This window comes from Phalacrocorax carbo, chromosome 12 (assembly GCF_963921805.1).
Source record: "Phalacrocorax carbo chromosome 12, bPhaCar2.1, whole genome shotgun sequence".
In the NCBI taxonomy this organism is placed as follows: domain Eukaryota; kingdom Metazoa; phylum Chordata; class Aves; order Suliformes; family Phalacrocoracidae; genus Phalacrocorax; species Phalacrocorax carbo.
This window is the reverse complement of record NC_087524.1, coordinates 853,379-874,959: the sequence shown is the minus strand read 5'-3', so window position 1 is coordinate 874,959 and position 21,581 is coordinate 853,379. Positions and strand designations below refer to the sequence as shown.

Below are 21,581 nucleotides of genomic sequence, written 5' to 3'. Positions count from 1 at the left end.
TTTTTCCTTCCTTTAATTGCCCCACCTTTACAAAGAGAATGTGTTATTCCAGTGGCAAGCGTGCTCTCTAGATGCAGCATCAAATTGAAAAGATGGGAAGGTTTGTGAGTTAATGTTTACTGTTGTGAAGTGTCCTATTCCCAGATTTATTTCCTGAAGATTATCCATAGTTAATTTATTCCTCTATCATATCAATTTTTTGTGAGATCACTTATTTGATTTTGTGACTGGGAGTACTGGGCGGCTTGTGCTGTTCTATAGCTCACTTTTCAGCACTTCTGTGCTGGACCCGCCCTTTTCTTTATTGACCCAGATGTAGTAATTTAGTAATCTGTTTTTATAGTGGCAGTGTTGGGATGATATCAAGGGAAGGAAATGCACTGGTTCAGCATCAGGAATTGGCTGAAATGCTTGAAAAAGTTTCTTCTTTAGGGGTCCGAAGAAGCCAGAGCCTCTGTTTTAGCAGTACATACCATAGTCAGACTGGTTTAGATTTGTAAAGCATGTCCATCTAATTTTTCCTGAAATAACGTGAGAGAGATGAAATTTTTACTTTCTCTTTTGTCTCCTCTTGTGACCACTTTATAGTCTGTAGTCAGATGGAGTTTAGCTTTCCAGGGTATTTTGTGCCATTTCTGAGGGAAACATGCAGAAAAGCAGCATTGGAGAAATCCGTTCTTCTGTGAATACACTCTGAAATACTTCTTTAGAATACTTTAATAATGGAGAAATAAATAATTTTTCGGTAACTCTTTAATCTAACACTTAGAAGAAAGATACTTAACATACGTTTCTTAAACAAAAATAAGTACAACTTAAGTAACATTGAACCTCCAGCTCCTCAGTACAGAGGCATTGATACCATTTCTGTTTGGTTAAGAGGAGTCTCTTGGAATTCAGAACTACAGGGAGCCAAAGTCATCCCGGGCTAACACATATTCAGAATAATGGAAAAGCACTTTGGGTTTTGTACCTTGTGATTTGGTTCTGATTATGTCCCTGCCTGATGAGTTTCTGCTGTTTTACGTAGTTCTTCACAACAAGTAAACCTCTTCTCCTTAAGCCTTATTTTGTGTTCAGCTTAGGAGCTTCACATTCTGATTCACAGCTGCTTCTGCTGATGTTTTAACACAGAAAGCTTTAGATTTTCTCTATTAGACGTACTATTTATTGCAATTTCGTCAGGGTTTAAGGTCTGATCTTACACTCATACTAGTTTTTTTCAGGTGCCCTTTTTGCACCTCTGATTGCTTTACCAGTGCCCACCAGGTATGTACCTGCTGTATTGGTGCATATTCTTCCAGACAGGCTGGGCATGATGGATATGGAAGAGATTTCAGAAAGAATCAGGTGTTTATGTCTTGTAAGTACAAGCGATTGATGTAATGGCACATTTCCCAGCCAGTGGGGAATTCCTCTTCATCCATGCCCTTTGTTGCTTTTAAAAAAATTATTATTATTAACACATTGGTGCTCTGCATAAATTGCTGATCTGTATTGGACCTACAGTGGATTTAACCCTGCGCCAAAGTGGCTGCAGGTCAGATGTTTCCTGTAAAGCAGGTGGTACAGGGTAGCTGGTTGACGACTGAGTACATGGGCGTGACTGCAGAAGCTGTCTATGCGCACTTGTAGTTTTTTTCCCTTACAGTCTGTGTCCTCTGAATAAAAGGCGAAGACAATAATCTCTTTGCATCCAGCAGCTTCTGTAGCAGGAGGTGCTTTTGTATTTCTAGCATGGGATCCATGAAATGAAAACTGAATGGGAGTCAATTCTATTTTACTATATTTAATCTGCCATTAAAAGTATTAAAATATCTTTTTTTCCAAATTTCAGACTAAGAAGTATAAATAAATTGTAGCGCTAGTTATTAGTATTTACTTAAAATAAAATTATGTGAAATTTGTTGAAATCCAAATCCCCTTGATATACAGGTTTTTAAAATAAACACTAGAACAAAAGATTGCTATCTGAGATTCATTTTTTACAGGTCCCTTGAATCAGTGGACCTTGTCTGTATTTGTGAAATAGAATAAGTTATGGCTCTGCAGAAATGTGTCTGCTGAGAACAGAGGTTTGCACTTGAATAGTTGTAGTGGTGACTGGTGGGGGCGGATCTAGGTGTATTCCAGAATCCATGAAGTGGCATTTCTTCTTGTATTTAAAAATGTGTCACGTGAAAGGATACCTGCGACCATACAGGATAGCTGGATTTCCCTTTTGTTACAAATATGGACAATGTTGTTGTTATGTCACGGGTCTCCAATCTGTATAAATATCTGTGTGAAGAAAGTCGTGAATGATTAGCATATGCTTGTATTACAACCTAACCTAACCTAAGGTTTTCAGTTGGGTTAATTCTCTTGTCAAGCTAAATCTAGAGTAATAATGCTTTTTATGTAATATGTCAAGTTCTTTATTCAAGCATTTAAAATGATATCCTCTACGTTACACCTGAGACCTAGTGAATTATTAAATGTGTTGAACATTGGGATCATAGTGACTTCAGTTAGCATATTAATTTTTGATATGCCATCCAATGTCAGTTAGAGAAGATTAATTTAAAGGGGGAAAGGATTTTTTAACATACTTAAATTTAGAAATGTTATTAAATGACCATACTTCTAAGTGAGAACTCCTTGTCCAAGACTTCCTTCTGCAACACCTCTAGAAAATACAACAGCAGTTCAGGGTGACGTTCAGTGTTGTATTAGGAGATTGTCAGATATAAAACCTCATTGTATGGTTTGTATGTTTGAATAAAACCCAATTGATCTGACTGTTCATAGGAAATTTGACATCTGGCAGAAGCGCACTAACTTTTGTCATGAGTCTTGCTTTCATGCTCTTTTAAAAATTTGCATAATGTGCTATTGATGTTACTGAAGCTGTATTTATAGCAGGTGTTACCTCTCTGACATCCCTGACATAGACACAATACAAAACATCCCTCTAACTTCACGTTCCTCTCAGGGACACACACACGGACACACACACACACACAACCATAACTTAGATAAAAACGTTAGATCTGGTAAAGCTGTAATGAAGCTTCGTTCAGCTTCCCCAGGCACTGAATGGTCTAAGCTACTTTCATTTAATGATTTCACACACTGGGCTTAAGCTTAACCATCTAATCCTGTCCTGTAACTAAACCACAGCTTCACCATTCTCAGTGGCTGGAAGAAGGACCACTTGTCTTCATTCCTCTTGCCTTCATTCAGTTGTTCTAGTGGGAGGTGAGAGGAGCTGCACTGTGTGGTATGGCTGAGGGTGCGATCATATACCGCGTGTAAAGTCATGCCTAGGTTTTCCAAGAATTTAATGTTGCTTCCAATGATTCTGCTGGGTTTTTGTGTATGTACACTGGAGTAACTGGTAACATAGCTGATCTGCAGATGACTGTAATAATCACTGTGGTGTCTTTTGGTGTTCTGAATGCCAGAGTAAAATCCATAAAACTGGATGAAGACCAGTTTTTAGGTGGCATGCTGCTATATGCAGCCTGGTTGCATGTTAGTGCAGTCATTTCACTTCAAATGATATTTCAAAGTCTCTTTTTTTTTTTTCTCCCCAGCAGCAAAAGCCGTGGTTTACATCACTTAGTTTAGGCAACAACAATAACAAAAAGTGGCAGCTTCCAGGGGTCTGAAAGCCCATGGAGTAACTTGGTTTTAGATTACAGTCTAATACCAAATTTGTCTTGGTTAATAATGGTAAACAGAGGCGGCTGTATTCAGGCTTTAAAATGGGAAAGGTCTCAAAAAAGTGCGCTTGTGGTTCATGTGATTTTTATTTCAGTAGTAGCACTTGCTTCCATCCCCATGTTGTCCTCCACTTGTGCTGGTACCACTGTGTGCAGGGGTGAACCCGCCAGGAGCGAGCCACCTAAAACCAGCCTGGCCCCCATAGGCTGCCGCAGCTCAGGCTGCTGTGCTCCGGTGCTAGGTAATGCTTCATTTAACAGCCTCTACCTGTTTCTCTTTTACCCGTATTTTAAATGAGAGTATATTTTGTTTTGACCTCTGTGTTGAACAGTCCTTTGTGTGTTAAAAAATTTAACACTAGAAAGGTGTTATCCTTTATTTGAATATAGTGTGAAACTGCTAGTGATTGAAAATAAAGTGCTAAGGGTTTTGGAAAGAATTAATCCCTACTTACCAACAAATCCAGATCGAGATTCTGATTCCCCCCCCCTTTTAATTAACATCAAGATGACTCAAAAAAAATCTGTCAAAGTGAAAAGGTGCCAAGCAGAGGCCTTTTTATGGGGTGGGAGGGAACATAGTCCGAAAAGTGTAGGATCCAGCTCAGTAGAGGCACAAATGCAAAATGCCTGGATTTGTAAGTCTGCGTTTCAACTGTGGTGCCAAATTTAATGGCTTCCCTCACCTGAATGTACTGGTACAGGTCCTGAAGATGGATTCCATGGTCTGAAAGACTTCTTGGGACAGTTGTAGACTTGAATCACACAATCCCAGGTTGGAAGGGATCTCAGGGATCGTCTAGTCCATCCTTTCTAGGAAGGGCACAGTCTAGACAAGATGGCCCAGCACCCTGTCCAGCTGAGTCCTGAAGGTGTCCAATGTGGCCAAGTCAACCCCTTCCCTGGGGAGATTATTCCAATGGTGACTGTCCTCAATGTGAATTTATTCCATAACTTTCCCAGGGGTTGAAGTGAGGCTGATGGGCCTATAGTTACCTGAAGCTTCCCTCGAGCCCTTCTTGCAGACAGGGGTAACATTTGCCTTCCTCCAGTCCTCTGGGACATCCCCCGTTCTCCGTGACTTCTCAAAGATTATGGAGAGTGGCCTCGCAATGACGTCAGCCAGCTCTCAACACCCTCGGTGGATGGCGTCAGGGCCCATTGATTTGTGGGGGTCAAGCTCCCGTAGTAATTCACGTACTAACTCTTCCTTCACTGATGGTGGGTCGGTGTTTGGATCAACTGGGAATTTCATTCCCAAAGCCTGGGACCCAACAGTGCTGGGAAAGACAGAGGTGAGGAAAGTGTTGAGGACCTCTGCCTTTTCGGCATCGTTGGTGACTGACTCTCCTGTTCTGTTTAACAGTGGGCCTGTGTTTTCCTTCTGTTTCTGCTTGTGGTTGACATACCTGAAGGAACCTTTCTTGTTATTTTTGACATCTACGGCCAGTTTCAATTCGAGCTGGGCTTTTGCTTTTCTAACTGCATCTCTGCACCCTCTGGCAATGCCCTTGTAGCTCTCAGCGGATAATCCTCCACATCTCCATCTCTGGTATGCTTCCCTTTTGGATTTGAGTAGACCCAGGAGGTCATGGTTGAGCCAAGGGGGCTTCTTGCTCTGCTTACTTCCCTTTCCTTTGTAGGGGATAAACTGGTTCTGTGCTTCCAAGAGAGAGTTCTTGAAGAACTCCCAGCACTCACTAGCGCCTTTGTCTTCCATGGAAGCATCCCATGGAATCCCTCCCAACTGAGCCCTGAATGAGCTGAAGTTAGTTCTTCTAAAATCCAGAACCCTTGTCTTAGAGCTGACCTTCAGCACGCTCATCAGGATCCCGAAATATACAGTATTGTGATCACTGCAACCAGCGAATGGTTTTGTTTTCTCAGCAAAAGGTTTATTGCCTAATAAGTCAGTCTGAAAAATGATAATTTAGTGAAAAAAATGAAGTTTTGAGTGCATTTGTTAGGTCTTGGAAGAAACAAAAATAGAAAATACTGAAGTTTTTATAAGAAATAGGAGAAAGATGCATCCATTCCTGAATAGCCAGGGTGACTCTTTTCTCTGGGGCTACAGCAGATCGCTGTAAATCTGCAGGACTGCTGCTGGCTGGGTTCTTGCTGTCTTGCTTCACCAGGCTTTGCTTCAGTTTTGCTTGACTAGACATACTGTGTGTATTTTCATGTTGACAAATTGACATTATCAGAGAAATAATGTTTTGTGTTGGAAATACTCTGCTTGCTGTGCTTTTTCTGTGCAGGTGATTAGATTTTCTTTTTAAGCTTTATATTGCAGTTAGTCTGTAGGAGAAAGTAAGCTGAATTTGGATACAGATTAGAGCTGTACTTGGGGCATAGATTAATTTCATCTGCTAGAAATGGGTCCTCGGTTCCAGTGATGACAAAAAGGGGAGGGGGAGGGAGCTGGAATTACTTACATTCACTTTGCGTAACTATTTGCAGACTGAAAACATTTACTAAGATGTGAATGGTTTGGTTTTTTTCTCTAAGTTGGTTGCTGCCTGAATTACTGTAAACATGAGCCCTTTTGTCTTGTTTCACTTAAAAAGGAAATATTAGGGAAGGAAATTGGGATGTGAAAGAATGGCTGCTAACTGATGAATCGTATGAGGGGGAAAATAGCTTTCTGGCTTAAGAGGTGGATTAATTTTATTTCCAAGTGCAGCCTCTTGTGCATTCTTTGCGTTATTCCTATTTTTGTGTTCTGTCCTTTTTTCTACATTTACCATGATTGCTTTGTTTATTTCTTTATGGCAGTTTTTTGGTAATTGCTGAGAACTTTAAAAAGTTTTATTTTTTACAAATGGTATTCCTAGTCAGTGAGCTTGATTGTACTAAAATGGAGAGATAATATTGTACAGAGTTTTAGGTATTTATTAATAATTTCATACCTCTTGTTAAAGTAAGAGAGATCTCATGATCTGTCCAGGTAAAGCTGCCATCAGCAAATAGATCTTAATGTAGTGAAGTAGCAAAAGAATGCTTTGAAACCTTGCCTTATCCAGTGTGTGGGAAGCTTCTGCTTGTGGAAGGGTAGAATTACAAAAACAGTCATGTAATTGCTTTAATGGTTCCTTTTTAGATGTCCTTTTTTGTTACCTGCTGGCGGGTAGCCAGGAGGGGTTAAAGACTCCAGCAATGTCCATCCCGCCATTTGCTTGGTTTGCCTTTGCATTGGGCCATCTCATGACCAGTGAATAATTAACTGTGCTTCAATTTCTTGCAGAGGATGTAATGCAGACTACTTACTGTGAAATCGACCTGGACAAAGGCAGAAGGGATGCGTTTGTGTACGCTATCAAAAATCACTACTGGTACCAGATGTATATTGATGACTTGCCGATATGGGGTAAGTGATATTATGCGTAAACAACTTGATTACAACTACAGGAGTCCTGTGCTAGTGGGTTTCATGGAGTAATTTAATGACTAAGCTTCACTAGGAGAATCTCACAAGTATGTAGAACTTGCGTAACCAAATAATACAAATAAGTTGAAGGATTACTGCATTGAAAGAACAGTTGCGTGTCTTCTTCTACTGAACTACAAAACCGATGAAAAGCTCTCTTGTTTCTCAAGCTGTAATAATACTGAGTTCTTAGGGTTAAATTCTTTTAAGTGTTCAAGTAAGTGGTAATTAGATAGGTCATGTACAAGATCCATGTTGATGTGTTTGTGAATGACAATTTTTTTAAAATCTCTTCCAATGTTTTAGCATTATTTTGCTAGTTCTTGGGCTTATTAATAATGCACGAGTTGTTTGATTTACTTCTATGGTAATTTAGTGGCTTTTAAACAGCTTTGCATATGCAGTCTGTGGTTATATGAAGTAGTTTTATTTGTTCTTACACAGTTCTTAAAATTATTGTTGTTGGGCTCAGAAGTACTTGTGCCTTGAATCAAAATTTATATGCCCTTATTGCCGCCGTCTCCTAAGCGCTCTGGTTTGTTGTCACTCCCTTGTAATCTGTTATCACATACCTAGTACAGAGTGCTCTGCAGATTGCATTTGAACTGATAGCAATCAGCCAGACTCCCCAAGCCCTAATCTCCCTGTTGTAGATGTAAACTGAAGGGAAATGAAAAGCACTGCAAAAGACTTTGTTGAGGTAAGGTCTTTGTTGCCTGTGTTCTGAAAAGAGGTTAAAAACCCCCAAAATAAACAAAACCCCACAACACCTACAAAAATATACTTTAAGCCATGTGGCCAAAGTTCTTTGATAGATAGTATGCTGAATAATGTTACTCATCATTCATTCATTCTGGTGGAGGCTGGTTTTTTAGCTCTTATAATTTTAATTGTTTTCAGAAAGTAGCTAGCTGTTGAAACCTGAGTCCCAGCCAGAAATGTTAGTGTTTTTATTTATTTTTCATCTGTTAGTCAGGAAGGCTCTTGCTATTTTTTTTTAATGTATCTGGTTTCAGGAGATAACATTATAATGCCTGACAGGAGAAATATTCATGTATTGCATTTGTTCTTTTCAGCTGATTTGTTTAGTGTGTGTAACAGCTCTGTGGCAGGGCTTGGAGCAGACCCTGATTAATCTGTGTGGCCTTTACTATTCTTGCACAATTGCTGGTAGGCTTTTTAAAACCATCCATGAGTGACAGTTGTTGCTACAATATTTTTTTAAGCTTTTGGCCATTCAGTAAAAGATCAATGAATGATTTGCCTAGACTACTGGTGGCTATGTAGGCTTTAGACTGCCCAAGGATGATGGATGCTGAGCTGGCTTCTTTGGAATCCTGTGTGGCTAGCAAGTCTTGGAGACTTTCTTTAAGACTGATTTTTCTGATCTTATTTGGGAATATTTTTTCTCACCTCAAATACTGAAGAACAAGTATGCCTACTAAATCTTCTACACACTGACTAAATTTTATGCTCTCAACTGAAAAATCTGTTTTACTGCGAATCCTGTGTTTTTAATGTTCTTCAGTAGTATGCTTTGTATGCACAAGAAGTAATTCCTAATGCTGCAGCTAACAAACGTGCAGAATCTAGGCGACATCTTCGTATGACATTAAGAAGCTGGTTTTGATAGTTGTTTGGAACCAGAACCTTAAGTTGTGATTCTTAATAGATCACTGCAGCATCGAAAGTACTGGTAATATGAGAGGACATAACCTGACATCAGATGTGAAAGCAAGCGGTGCTGAAGATTTTGGTCTCTGTCTCCTGAGGGCTAGGTAAAACTAGCAGGGCTGCAGATTGGGCCGTCAATATTAGCCTGTCTTTTCTTCAAAAAAAAAAAATAAAAATTAGTTGGTTCTTGATGGGAGGCTGAGAAAAGAGTGGGTGCACCTGATCAGAAGTGTTTATCTGCAGGTCTGAACAAGGCTTTCTGACCTTCGGGTTCCAAGCACAGTTTGGGAAACTGAATATAGCTTATCTGCATTAATTCTAGTTTTTATGGGTCTCTGTTCAACAATAAGAATATTTCATTTCATAGGAATGTGCTGCCTAAAACTTAAAACTCTGAGACTTGCTGCTCACTGAACAATTTTTATTATAAATTTTTCTGTTCTAAATATTGCATGAGTGATACTTTACACATGGCTCCTCCAGCTTGTTGGTGTCTTGGTCTGTGTTGGACAGACTTGCCTAGTACCATGGAATGTGGTGGCGGAGATGCTAAGAAAAACTAGTATCTTTTGCTTGACTGAGTATTATCACATAGCTGTTAATTTCAGTAACCGTAATGAAAAACATTAGGACTATTTAAAATACACAGGAGTAAGACCTTTAGTAAATATGATGGCATCTTTGAAATATTTTGAATATTGAGAAGGGTTTTTTGTTTGTTTTGTTAAGGTAGTGTCCAGAACTGGTTACCCTCAGCTGGTGTTAAAAATATCTTGCACTGAAATGGCTTTTTTGTTTCTTTCTGAAGGCTATTACATTGATCCACTAACTTTGGATTACCTTCCCTGAGAACCCCCCTAGCCAGCATGTGTTGTATGTACTGTATCACCCAATCCGCTATTTTTTTCATTGTTGATGTGTGTCTTGTAGCCAGATTAAACTGAAATTTTCTTCCCTAAATGTAAATGGCTAGAGGTCTTTTTTTTTCCTGCTACAAAGAGAAAGTAAGTATTCTCTGAAGAGTTTAGAAGAAAAGGATTCAGATGGTGTTAATGTTTGCTGAGAATGCTAGGCAACTTCTGTTTAATTATGTTCTTAAAGCAGACTGCTCACTTCTCTGGGCTCATCCAGATGGATTTGTGGCACTCTTCCTGGCAAACTTTAAGTTCGTGTTTTATGTTCTTCATGGCTTGCCACCTCGGCATGGCTGACTTACGTCAAAGTCATACGCACAACTATTAATATTTGATATTCTCCTTAGGAAGTCCTCAAAATATCCAGAAAGGAGTACTCTATTTTCAGTAAAGACCAGGTATAAAATAACTTCTCTTAACTGCTGTTAACCAAATGTAATGACTTCAGACTGCTGTTTGAGGGCTTTGGAAGGTTTACCTGTTATTTTCTGGCCTGAAAAAGGCAAACAGATCTCTTAAAGTGCATTCAAATAAAATTATTCCAGGTTTTATTCTTTGCTGAATTGCCTGCCCTGCAGTGGAGCGGCTAGGCTTGACTGTTTCAGGACATCTCCCTAGGTATATGGAGCACCGTGTTAGTTCACTTCTTCAGGCAGTGATTGATCAGAATGTCCTTTAAGTAGTTTAGAGGTCTGTGTTGTCGTGGTTTTGGATACTACCATGGGAACAGCTGGTATGGCAGGTGCTAGGCTGTATGGCATAGGCACTTGTTCTGTATGGATGGCATATACAAGGCAATCCTGATGGATGAGCATGAGTAAAAAACATGACAGAAAAACACCACCTTGAAAATTAGAAAGCACAGGTGCCATTCCTTCATATACCTGCTGCTTCGTGATTATGTTCCATACCCTTCACCTACCTGTTCTCCCACCCGCCCACCTTTGTACATCTTGAGTGCTGCTTTTATTGGGACTTCCCATCTCATGTGCCATCTTTGATATGATCGTCTTGGCGTTAAAGATGACACTTGTATCCTGTGAACTTGGTGACTGCAAGGCTTGACTTTGTTTTTTTACCAGTGTAGTACAGGCTCTGGAATTTTTCTGTAGTCGATTAGGCATTTTGCAGTAATTTTTTGAAAAGTGAGAAATTAACCATGGCTATTATTGAGTTCAGTCAAGTTCTGATGCTCCAGGGGCATGTCAGCAGCTTCCCATGTTGGAGGTAATAAAAATCTTCAAGTAAATGGTAACTTTCCGAATTTTTCAGTGAAAGGAACAGGGAGAGTAGTCAAAAACTGTTTCTTGGCAAGCATTTGAAGCTTGTGTGCAAATGAGAGCAAAAGGGATAGGTTGGGGAGTCAACTAATGGGGAATACAGAATGAAAGTAAAATTTTTAAGAGGAAGAAAAATTAGTGAAGGGATAGACGGGAGATGGGAAAATGCAGAGGTCTTGGGTAATTTCTGTTCATGGAAATAAATCTGTATTCAGCTAGTCATTTATCTGGTTAGAATTCCAAATAAAACTAGAGGAACTGTTGTGTCTTCTGTTTATACTGCAGTGTTTGTAGCTGCATGCTTTTTTTTCTTTTAATGCCATTACAGAACGCTTCTTGCAGATACCTGTGGATTGAAGGTGTAATCCAGGTATTAGAGTTGAAAAGAAGAGCGTAATGTCTCCTGTGTTCTCTTTACTCGAGTTATGTCGCATTTTTAGCTGGTAAAGCTTTTGTAATGCATAATATATTAAAAAAATTACAAAATATTTGAAAAGCGTACATGTAATAGATGCTTACGCTTCTTTATGCAGGTATTGTTGGAGAAGCAGATGAAAATGGAGAAGATTATTACCTTTGGACTTACAAAAAACTTGAAATCGGTTACAATGGAAATAGAATTGTAGATGTCAATCTCACCAGCGAAGGCAAGGTGAAATTGGTACCAAACACAAAAATCCAGATGTCATATTCAGTAAGTAATTTGGTGATGCATCTGTAATAAGAAACTGTACATGGTGAAATAGCTCAAAAATAGGTACTTGTACACTTAGCCTGATGTATCAATACATATTTGTATCTTAGAGGAAGATGCATCTTCACTCCTTCAAAATTTTATTTCATTACTGAAAAACCTTGATAGGTGTATTAAGAATAAACGTAAAATGATGATTTTTGAAACAATTCAAACAAACTGAAGCTTCTGTAATCTGCAGAAAAGTGTTTTGGTGGGAAATGAAGATGTCCCAAAAGGTATGGAGAGCACAAGTATAGATGACCCCCCAGTAGGTACACGTTTTCTTAAAGTTTGGAGCTCTGACATTTGCATCGTAGATTTGAACCGTATTCTGAGCTAGGACAGAACCCACTGTAAGCCTTCATACTTTGCAAGCAGTTAGTATCAAAGCTTATTTTGTTTTTGCAGTTCCAGTAGAAATATTTATATAACCATATTAGTAATATTTTCTCTGAAGCCCTCTGCTATTACATTGAATTGCTGTGGTAAAAGGTAATGAATTTTATGTTCTGTAAATAGTTGTTTACAATGTTTGCTGATCTGAGACAATTAAAATTTTCAGTTTTCCTCCTTATTTATTTGACATTACTTAAATCTGTAATGATTCACTTCTCATGTTCACCACATTTGTATACTGAAACTAGTTCTTGATGCAAGGCTTTTCTACAATGTGTTAGTAGGTATCAGCAAAAGATTTTATTTCAGAGGCTATTTGTAGCACTGTTACATTTTTGCTGTGCTGAATAAGTTGTATAGTTCAAAGTGCAGATAAGTGGGTTTTATGTGCTTTCTAGAGTTATGTTTTCACTATTCTTCCTATTTTTACTGCAGAATGGATTTTTAAAATTGTCTATTTCAAATTCCACCTGCATTAGGAAGTCCATTTGCCCTGTGAATTTTGAGATGGACAGCACTGAGTAGCTGCCAGTAATGAAAATAACATTAGATGTTCCCTTAAAACACTTCTAGTGTACAGAGCTCAAGAATTACCTATCCAATTCTGTTGGCACCTCTGGGCAATTGCTGGTGCATGTGTGGTGTTTAATTCACAGATTGTCTCTGGTGGATTTGTTCTAAGTACTTCTTAGTGGCAGACGCTCTAATGAGAAACGTATTTGCTTCAAACAATGTTGAAAGCTGTTAATGTTTTGAGCTAGTAATCCTGAACAAGGTTGTAATTTGAACTGAAGAATGTGAATATCATACCTCAAAGTGGGTAACGCTTGAGTCTTGGGGTTTTTAATCTGTCTCAGGACTGTGGTGAGTGATAGGGGTATTCAATCTACATTTATATTCAGTGTTCTATATTGAATAAGAGAACATCTGTTGGAAAGGATGGTTCCTGTCGCGTGTTTTAAAGAGATATGCACAAGGGGGCTGCATTTGTTTCAAGATCACTAAAAATCCTGATATTTCCCAGTCTTGGCATGCCTTTGAAAAACGTTAGCGTAGATCTATGTTTAATTTCTGAAATTGCATTTAAAAATTAAAACAATCTTGCAAAAATCCTGCAAAATACTTTCTGCTACCATATTAGCTCCGCATAGTTCCGTTAGTACAATTAGATCTTCCAAAGCCAAAGCAGTCCTGTGCAGCTAGTGGAAAAACTGAGAGCAGTAGTATGCTCCTACCCTGTGGTAGTATGGCCATAAACGCGTACTTTTCCAGCTGGTTTCAGAGTTATTTATTGGCAATTGAAGTGTCTGGATTGCAGAACCCTGTGGTCTTACAGAATTTAGGCTGCAGCATTTAGCTTGTAGCTTTTAACATTTTAATGTCTGTCTTTCAGGGTCCAGTTTCTGATCCCTTTTATCCAATCCCCTTCCAGCCAGCTTGTACCTCAGTTTATGGCCCTTTTCTTTCCTATTGGCATCTGTTTTAAATCTGACCTTGCATCTTCTCATTTCCCTTGCTTCTGCTAGACTGCGTCTTTTTTCTTGGGCATGGTACTCAGAGAACTCAGGTACAGATGATTTCAGTGAATACCACTCTCAGCGCATGGCAGCAAAACAGATCTCAGCTGCCGTTGTGGGAGCAGAAGTAGGGGGTGTTGTCATCGCTCAGTGAACATGTAATGTTCTTGCAGAGACAGTGAGAGCTGAGGCAGTGCAAGACTGACTCTTCCTTCTTCTTAAACATAAGCATAGGCAAGATTAGATCCATGAGGCAAGGTGACTGATGTTCCTTCTATCTCTGACCTGTTGATATCAGTCTTTAAGACATCAGTCTGTTGTTTTTCCTAAAACTTAAATTCATATTGAAGAAAACATCTGAAGTGGATGACTTAAAATGTGTTTTGGGTTTCTGCCTGTAAGTATAGCTGAACATATTTACGCTTGAAAAGCTCATTGTAACTTTTCTCTCTTTAGGTGAAATGGAAGAAATCAGATGTGAAGTTTGAAGACCGATTTGACAAGTACCTTGACCCATCTTTCTTTCAGCACAGAGTATGTATTGTTATAAGACAACCTTACCAAACATCCATCCAAAATGGTTGCTTTAGTTCAGAACATGTCATGGAATTTTCGGATGGCATCTTTGAATTTTTGGACGTCCCAGGTGTTCTGGACAATGAAGCAGGCAGGTCTAGGGCTGTAAGTTTTAAGTGATAGTTCTGTTGCTCAAATAGGATGGCTGCAGTTTTTCAGAATGCTCCAGTAAAAGTGCAGGCAGGCAAGCTTCCAGGCCGCAGCAAATACAAGGCAGCCTAAGAAAGTACATTCACGTGATCAGAAGCGAGGAAGTTTCAGAGACACAGCTGTACGACTTCTAAGCTGACTAACTGCAAATGGTCACATGTACACTTCTCACTGAAGTAAATTTAGGCATTAGCCTAAACCAGTTGGCAGTATCAGTTGGGATGGTTTAAACCTGTGGTTATTTCTCCTTTAGCTGCTATAGCTCCTCATACTGAGCTATACTACTTTCTGAAATTAGAGGGTTTGACTTCTGCTTGGAGCTTGGTGAAAACCAGGAGATGTGTTTGTCAGAGGCAAAATAATGCTGCAGGACATCTTGTTCCTGTGCAAAGCAATGGTTCCGTTGGCTTTTTGACTGTGAGCATCTCTTTTACTACTTGAACCTCTTCTCTAGGGAGACAGCAGCACGTGTTCCCTTGCCCTTAGCGAGGGAGCACGTGCAGCCACTTGTTCAAGCTTCGCTGGTGCTTAACTGAGCTGGGATAACTTCGCCGTGAGCAAGCTTGGCTGTTGAAAAACTATGGTTTTACACAGACCACTTTTAACAGGACATTCTACAGACGTAGTGTTGTTACTTAGAATATGGGTTTATTGTTACTTAGCTGACAAGCTGTCCTGCTAGGCAACGATTTACCCTTATTGGAACAAATCTGTAACACATTTACAGTTCTAAACCTGAGGGATGTGTTTCCTTTTTGTAGATTCACTGGTTTTCAATTTTCAATTCTTTTATGATGGTGATCTTTCTGGTTGGCCTTGTGTCTATGATATTAATGAGAACTTTGCGAAAAGATTATGCAAGATACAGCAAGGAGGAAGAAATGGATGATATGGTAAGATCGGCATTTTAAAACCTTTTTTTAAGGCTCATTGTTTTTATTTTGTACATTCATTGTGTTAGTAGTTCCAAATGTCTGTCTTGAAATGGACAGAAAACTGCCGTATGTGTGTCTTGAAAGTGTTACTGGTTTTCTTTATAGCATGCTTCTAGGCTGCAACCCAGAATTCTGTCTGTGGTTATAATGTTTATAACCTCGCCTAGATTAAACGAGGTCCATTCCGAATGTGTATTAGAAGCCTGTGTATATACTTCTAAGCACTTCAGAGGATTTAGGGACAGGGAGGGAATCTGATAGATTTTACTGCATCATACATTCAGGTAGTAATTTTTGTCATCTTCATAAGCATCTGAAAAGTAAACTTTCCTCCTAGATTTGATGCATTGAGGAGAGAAGACATACTTGCACTTGCCCAGCTTGTGTATTTGTCATTAATTATCATGACTAGACTTAACATTTTTTTGTTGTTGCTCCTAGGACAGAGATCTAGGTGATGAGTATGGGTGGAAGCAGGTCCATGGAGATGTTTTTAGACCATCCAGTCATCCTCTAATATTTTCATCGCTTATTGGTTCAGGTTGCCAAATTTTTGCTGTGTCTCTTATAGTCATTGTTGTTGCAATGATAGAAGATTTATACACAGAGTAAGTATAACTGTGCCGTGCCTTCCATGTATAAATGCTTAAATGAACAAAATTATTACAAAAAATGTATGTTCTAACTGGTCTGGAAAAAAGTGCTTGGGAGTCTTTAGCCTTTATCTTTAGATCAGGTGTAGTATTCAGAAAGGCTCTTTTAAGTTGTAATGAAACTTTGTCCCACTCCTATCATGTGAGTTGGTCTCCTTTAATTTTACTCTTTTGATGCTTGCTTTTTACATGATTTATTATGAATCTAGTCTGTTCTCCAACATCACGAGTAGATTCTATGGGAAATAAATGTTAAAAGGTGTGTATTTCACTCCTGGTTTCACCTGGAGTGACAAGATAATGCTATATTTCTTACCCTCTTTTCCCCGCCTTGTCCTGTAAAGACTGAAGTAGGAGTGTGCTGTGTTGTGAATAGTCCTGTTTACTGCTGACAATGCATTAGGCCAATCTTATCCACAAGTCTTCTCAGGAATGGAGATTTAATTTCTTAAGTTCTTTTGAACAGATGCTGCTCAGCCTGTGTTGCATGTAGAACCTCCAGCAATAGCTGGGCTGTGGTCCGCACTGGAGAGAATTCATTTAAAACAAACAAATACTTTTCCAGTTTAAATTCAACACGCAGCTTGCAGTTCACCTAGTTCTTTTCCTTTACCTTTTACCTGTCTGAGATTTTAGGTGTCCTGGATTGACTTCATCTGTTTCTGTAGTGATCGTATTTTGGATACGGGGTGTGCATGCATGTGTTTTCTTTTTTTAACAAGTGCTTTGTTTTAAGCAATGTCTAAAATTTGAAATCTCCGTTCTATTTTCCCTTGAACATCACCTGTAACTATTGATTTTAACAAGTTGTAATACTTCTAATGTGCCACTAGAGAGAACTCTTGGTTCTGAATTTAGCTGCCTTTTAATGTGTGTTTAAAAAGCCACTCTGTAGTACCAGTATCTTGGCATATTTTCATTTTTCATATAGTGTTACTCCCCCCTTGTGCCCCATGGTTACATTTCTGGATAGACTTACATACACATTTTTAATTGTACAGCATGTCAGCCCTTTAAGGGAGGAAATGAAACCATTTAAAGAATGTTTGTGCACTGTAGGGATGCTGTAAGTTAGTAACGGCAATTGTAAGATGTGTCAGAAAGTAATTTTTAAAAAAATATACATGCACTTAGTCTTTTATTGCAATAGGTCTTCATATCACTTTCAAAGTGAACTTAATTCTGGGTACGTAATGGAACAATTGACCAAATCTGGTGCAGACAATTCTTATATTTAGGAAAATAGTGATGTGAGTGAAAAAGGCTGTAAAGCAGAATTAGAAGAAAGATTGCCTGTCTGTTCTTCAGGTCTATTAAAACTCTTAGGGATCATGCAGCTGATGCCAACTGGAAGCCTCTCAGTGAAATTCGGTTGTGCCACCTTTTAATTTATTAATACTGGTTAGTGTTTTGAGAAGCTTTTCCATTAGATTATTTGAAACATAAGCTGAACAATAGGAAATTTTGAGATAACTTTAGATGAACGTTTGCTGATCGTTTTACAGGTAGCCTGGATTTACATGTGTCACTTCAGACTGTGCATGGTATTCTGGGATTTTGGCTTAAGTTAGGAGAAGTGTTAAAACTGGTTTCTGTCTAACCAGCAGCTTTCTAAATTTTGTTTTTTAAGAAGCAAATGTTAGCATAACCCTCATTTAGTGTGTGTGACCAGCAGGTATATTTGCTTAGTGCAGTCATGGAAGCTGGTTGTACTAAAGATGACCTCTTTGAGAAGGGCAGGCATCCAGTAGTGGTTCATCAAAAGCCAGAATGCCAATAATCTGGAATGTCTCAGAACAACTAATCTGAAGAAAGTACAGGAAGCTGGCTGAAAACTTCTACTGCTTTTTGCTGTTGAAGAGTAGCAGAGGGACATGGGGAAACAGCTCTATCCATGAATAACATTTATATCTTGCTGTTCATAGACATGATTTTAAAAATGTAGTTGGAGATGGCTTTTGTGATTTAAAATTATTAGCTTTGCCTGTCAAACTTCAGAAAAATTGTGCCAGAATGAGTACTGCAACATTTAATGAGGTGATAATTTAAAAATTACTGGACTCTTCTGATTGGGCTACTCCATGCTGATTTGTGGCTTCATTGTAGTATTTATAGTTTCTAAATCAGGTCTTCCAATTTTCTGTAAGATGATCACTTTTGATCGTAAAAGTTAATTTCTGGGGGATGGCAGAAACATTATTCATGATCTTAATAGATTTTTGTTAATACTGGCCTTTATATTAAGCAAAGAGTCCCTTTTATCTGCAGTAGGTGAATCCTACACTTGTATGTCATGTAAGCAGCCCAGCTCTTTAGACACGAGGTGCACACATCCAAATATCAGAGTATTTTGATCAGAAGCAAGATTTGGTACTCCAGTGAAAATAAATGCATGTTAGAAAAGGATATAGGATGTCGGAACTCTTTTTAACAGATTGAATCAGACTTGGCCAGAAGCTTTGGATATAAACACTTCTCATGCGGATTTTACAATTTAAGCACTTTTAAATTTTTACATTACATAAAAATATTAAATAACTGCTTCTGCTAAATGTACATATTTTACTGTAATCATTTGCTCTAATACTGTTTGTCTTTTTTTTTTATTTCATTTACCAAAAAAAAAAAAAATCACCTCATATAGGAGAGGATCAATGCTTAGTACAGCTATATTTGTTTATGCTGCAACATCACCAGTGAATGGATATTTTGGAGGAAGCCTTTATGCTAGACAAGGAGGTAAATTGTTTTCACGTTTCAGCATTTTCATTACATTGTTAAATGGAGAAGTTGTTATCTTCTGATTTGCACAAATACGGAAGTGCCCTCACGGAGTTAGGCCATCCAGATGGAATCTGTTAAATTCTTAATAAACTGAAAATATTTTGAATACATTTAACTCTCATATTATTTTCTATTCAGTGTTGGCTGCATGTTGTAACTAAAGATAGCTGAAGTCTTTGGTTAATTTAACAGTGCTTTAGCTCATATTACTTTTAACAGTTGTTTTTTATGAATTGCTTGTTATACTGTTGTATATAATTGTTTGGCTCATGACATCCAGAGAGTATAATAATCTCTACCTCTTCTGTAACGTGCAGTTAAACAGCTCACGTCATCTCCAGATGAGTCCTACGTAGCCTCCTCTGTTGGTACCGGGAGGGCTATGTTTACTAACACGGAAAGCATGAGTGTACAGAATTTACTAGACCATTAATTGTGGATGGGGAAAACTGTTTATAGCACCTTTTAAAGAAGGTTATTCTGCTTTTCAGTAGGTGCTCTGCTTTATACTTGGCAAATTCAAAATAAGTATCAGTAGAGAGCAGAAGCCCAATAAAACTGACATAACAGATTTGGGCGGGCTGTTTTCAAGTGCCTCCTCACTATTCCTCTGAGTTACGACCAATTACATCCTTGTGGTCCACTAGCTTCATCCATTCCCTATGCTGCAATAAAACAGTAATCAATATCTATTGCCTTCTGTAGTGCTTTAGGAAAAATAATTCTGGTAAGTTTGCAAAAGAAAATTTGTATCTTCATAGCACGACATTTGTTAGTGTTCAGTCTCAGCTGAATGTTGCTTTTCATGTGGCTTCTGTATAAAACCTAGCGATTTGTAGAAAACCAGATCTAGGTAAATTAGGGTTGCTGTTCTAACATGTACCATGCTCTATAGTTGAGCCAGACTTAGTTCTTCTTTTTCTACAAATCAAACTTGTTATCAAACTGTTTGCCTATGGTGAAAATATGTATGATGGTCCTGAAACCCATGTGCTAGTTTTCTGACTGTTTATTTAGTGCATATTACAGATGAGTCTATGGTCTATTAAATTTAAATATAGATGGTATTTAAGAGCATAGAAAGTAAAGGAAAGACAGTGAAAATTCTTAAGGTATGGCCCAAGAGGGTGTTTTTGAGCTCATCAGGGAGCTGTAAACTTAGTAACTGCTAACAAGTATTGCTCTTCCCTTTATGTCTGGTGTTTAGAAATCACTTTCCTTCTACCTTTTCTGCTGTTTAAGATGCCAGAGTTCAATTTTGCCGTGTATTAAATTGCTTTATACCGGGAGTAGCCAATTCCTTAATGCATCCTGAACGTACGGAGTCAGCTTAGCTGGGTCAAGACAGCCCGGAGCTGGTGCTGCCTGAAAGCAGCTGTAGTGCTGAGTTGTCCTGGGAGCGGTGCTGAGCTCTCAGGGCACGAGCAGGCTCTGCACAGGGCCAGCTCTGCTATCAATGCCTCTACTAGTCTGCAGCTTACATATATGCTTATGTTTCATACCCCGGTGTCTTTGGCCAGCTTAGTCAGCATATGCTGTTCTTCAGCCAAAACATTCTCACGCTGTATCCCTTTTCCTGTCTTTTCACCTGGCTTAATAAATTGGTTAATGTGCTGCATCTTGTGAGTTGCAGGAGTCAAAGGAAACTGTTAGTTGACTCTTGGCTCTTGTATCGATGCAGTACGTTGTTACTTAATTCTTTCACCTTTTTTGGGGAGAAGTTGTCAAACACCTGTAATTCTGGAGAGCTTGCTGATAACTTTTTAAACAAAATACACTGTATCTCACCAGTCCCATTGGAATGTCCCTTCTTACAGGAAGGCGATGGATAAAGCAGATGTTCATTGGAGCCTTCCTTATTCCAGCAATGGTGTGCGGAACTGCCTTCTTCATTAACTTCATTGCCATCTATTATCATGCTTCAAGGGCTATACCCTTTGGAACTATGGTGAGTCATTTTACTGGAGAATTTAAATGCCACTGTAGAGACAGGAGAACTACCTTTTAGTCCAAATACAATTGTGAGTGATAGCTTTAGCCTTCCTAGTTAAAACCTCCCAGAATAGATTTCTAAGGTGCTTCGAGTATGATTTGTTTTAACCACAATAGCAACAGCTGCTGGATGCCAACAAGAGTCTTCTCTGCTTACAATGGCACTTCTGATTTGTGTTCAAGCTTAGTGTTATAGCAACCTGAATTTTCTTCTGTTGGTCCATGTAAACTGGTTATGAGCTAAAGTGCAATACAGAAGGATTCCAATTGAAAGTTACTTCCAAAACATTGCAGTCAAGCAGAAGAAAACAAAAATAAAAGATTGGTCAACAACATGAGATGAGGAGATCTGGCTTTATGAAAATGAATCACTGTTTTCACTTTGTGAAGTGGTATTTAGTATCCAGTTATCGTCTTCTGTCTGTGTATTAACTATGTCTCTTGAAAAACAATGTTGGTTGGATTACTTTCTCATCTAATCATGATGACTTTTCTTGTTTCTCATGATTTTTGTCAGGATTTTGTTTGTTGTTATGGCCCTTTCAAGAAACCTCCAATAACCCTGTGAATACAATGTAGGAAATAATCACTTGGCACTTTGGTAGGATTTCTGTTTGAGCTTGCAAGGGCTGTTATTTGAAAGCAGATTTTTTTAAAAATATGCACCGTAGAAGTGCTTTTCCTAATTTTACATAGTAGCACTATTAACTTAAATATCTTAGTTCAGGAAGGCTTGTTTTCTTTTTAGTGTCTGTAGCAAATCATCGGATTTAACTTGTTTTAATAGCTCTTGTGATGTCAGTTCTTGTGATAGGCTAAATTGTTCAGTCTATTCAGACA

At 38.6% G+C, this 21,581-nt stretch overlaps 1 protein-coding gene across 1 annotated transcript in view; it reads left to right on the top strand.

Moving 5' to 3' along the window:
* Nucleotides 1-21,581, top strand: part of TM9SF3 (transmembrane 9 superfamily member 3) — a 52,758-nt gene that overhangs the window by 10,856 nt on the left and 20,321 nt on the right. Inside the window, exons 3-9 of the mRNA XM_064463657.1 lie at nt 6,952-7,074; nt 11,536-11,696; nt 14,108-14,185; nt 15,139-15,270; nt 15,754-15,920; nt 18,610-18,704; nt 20,567-20,697. Of these exons, the coding sequence (XP_064319727.1) occupies nt 6,952-7,074; nt 11,536-11,696; nt 14,108-14,185; nt 15,139-15,270; nt 15,754-15,920; nt 18,610-18,704; nt 20,567-20,697 (887 nt within the window). The remainder of the gene's footprint in view (nt 1-6,951; nt 7,075-11,535; nt 11,697-14,107; nt 14,186-15,138; nt 15,271-15,753; nt 15,921-18,609; nt 18,705-20,566; nt 20,698-21,581) is intronic.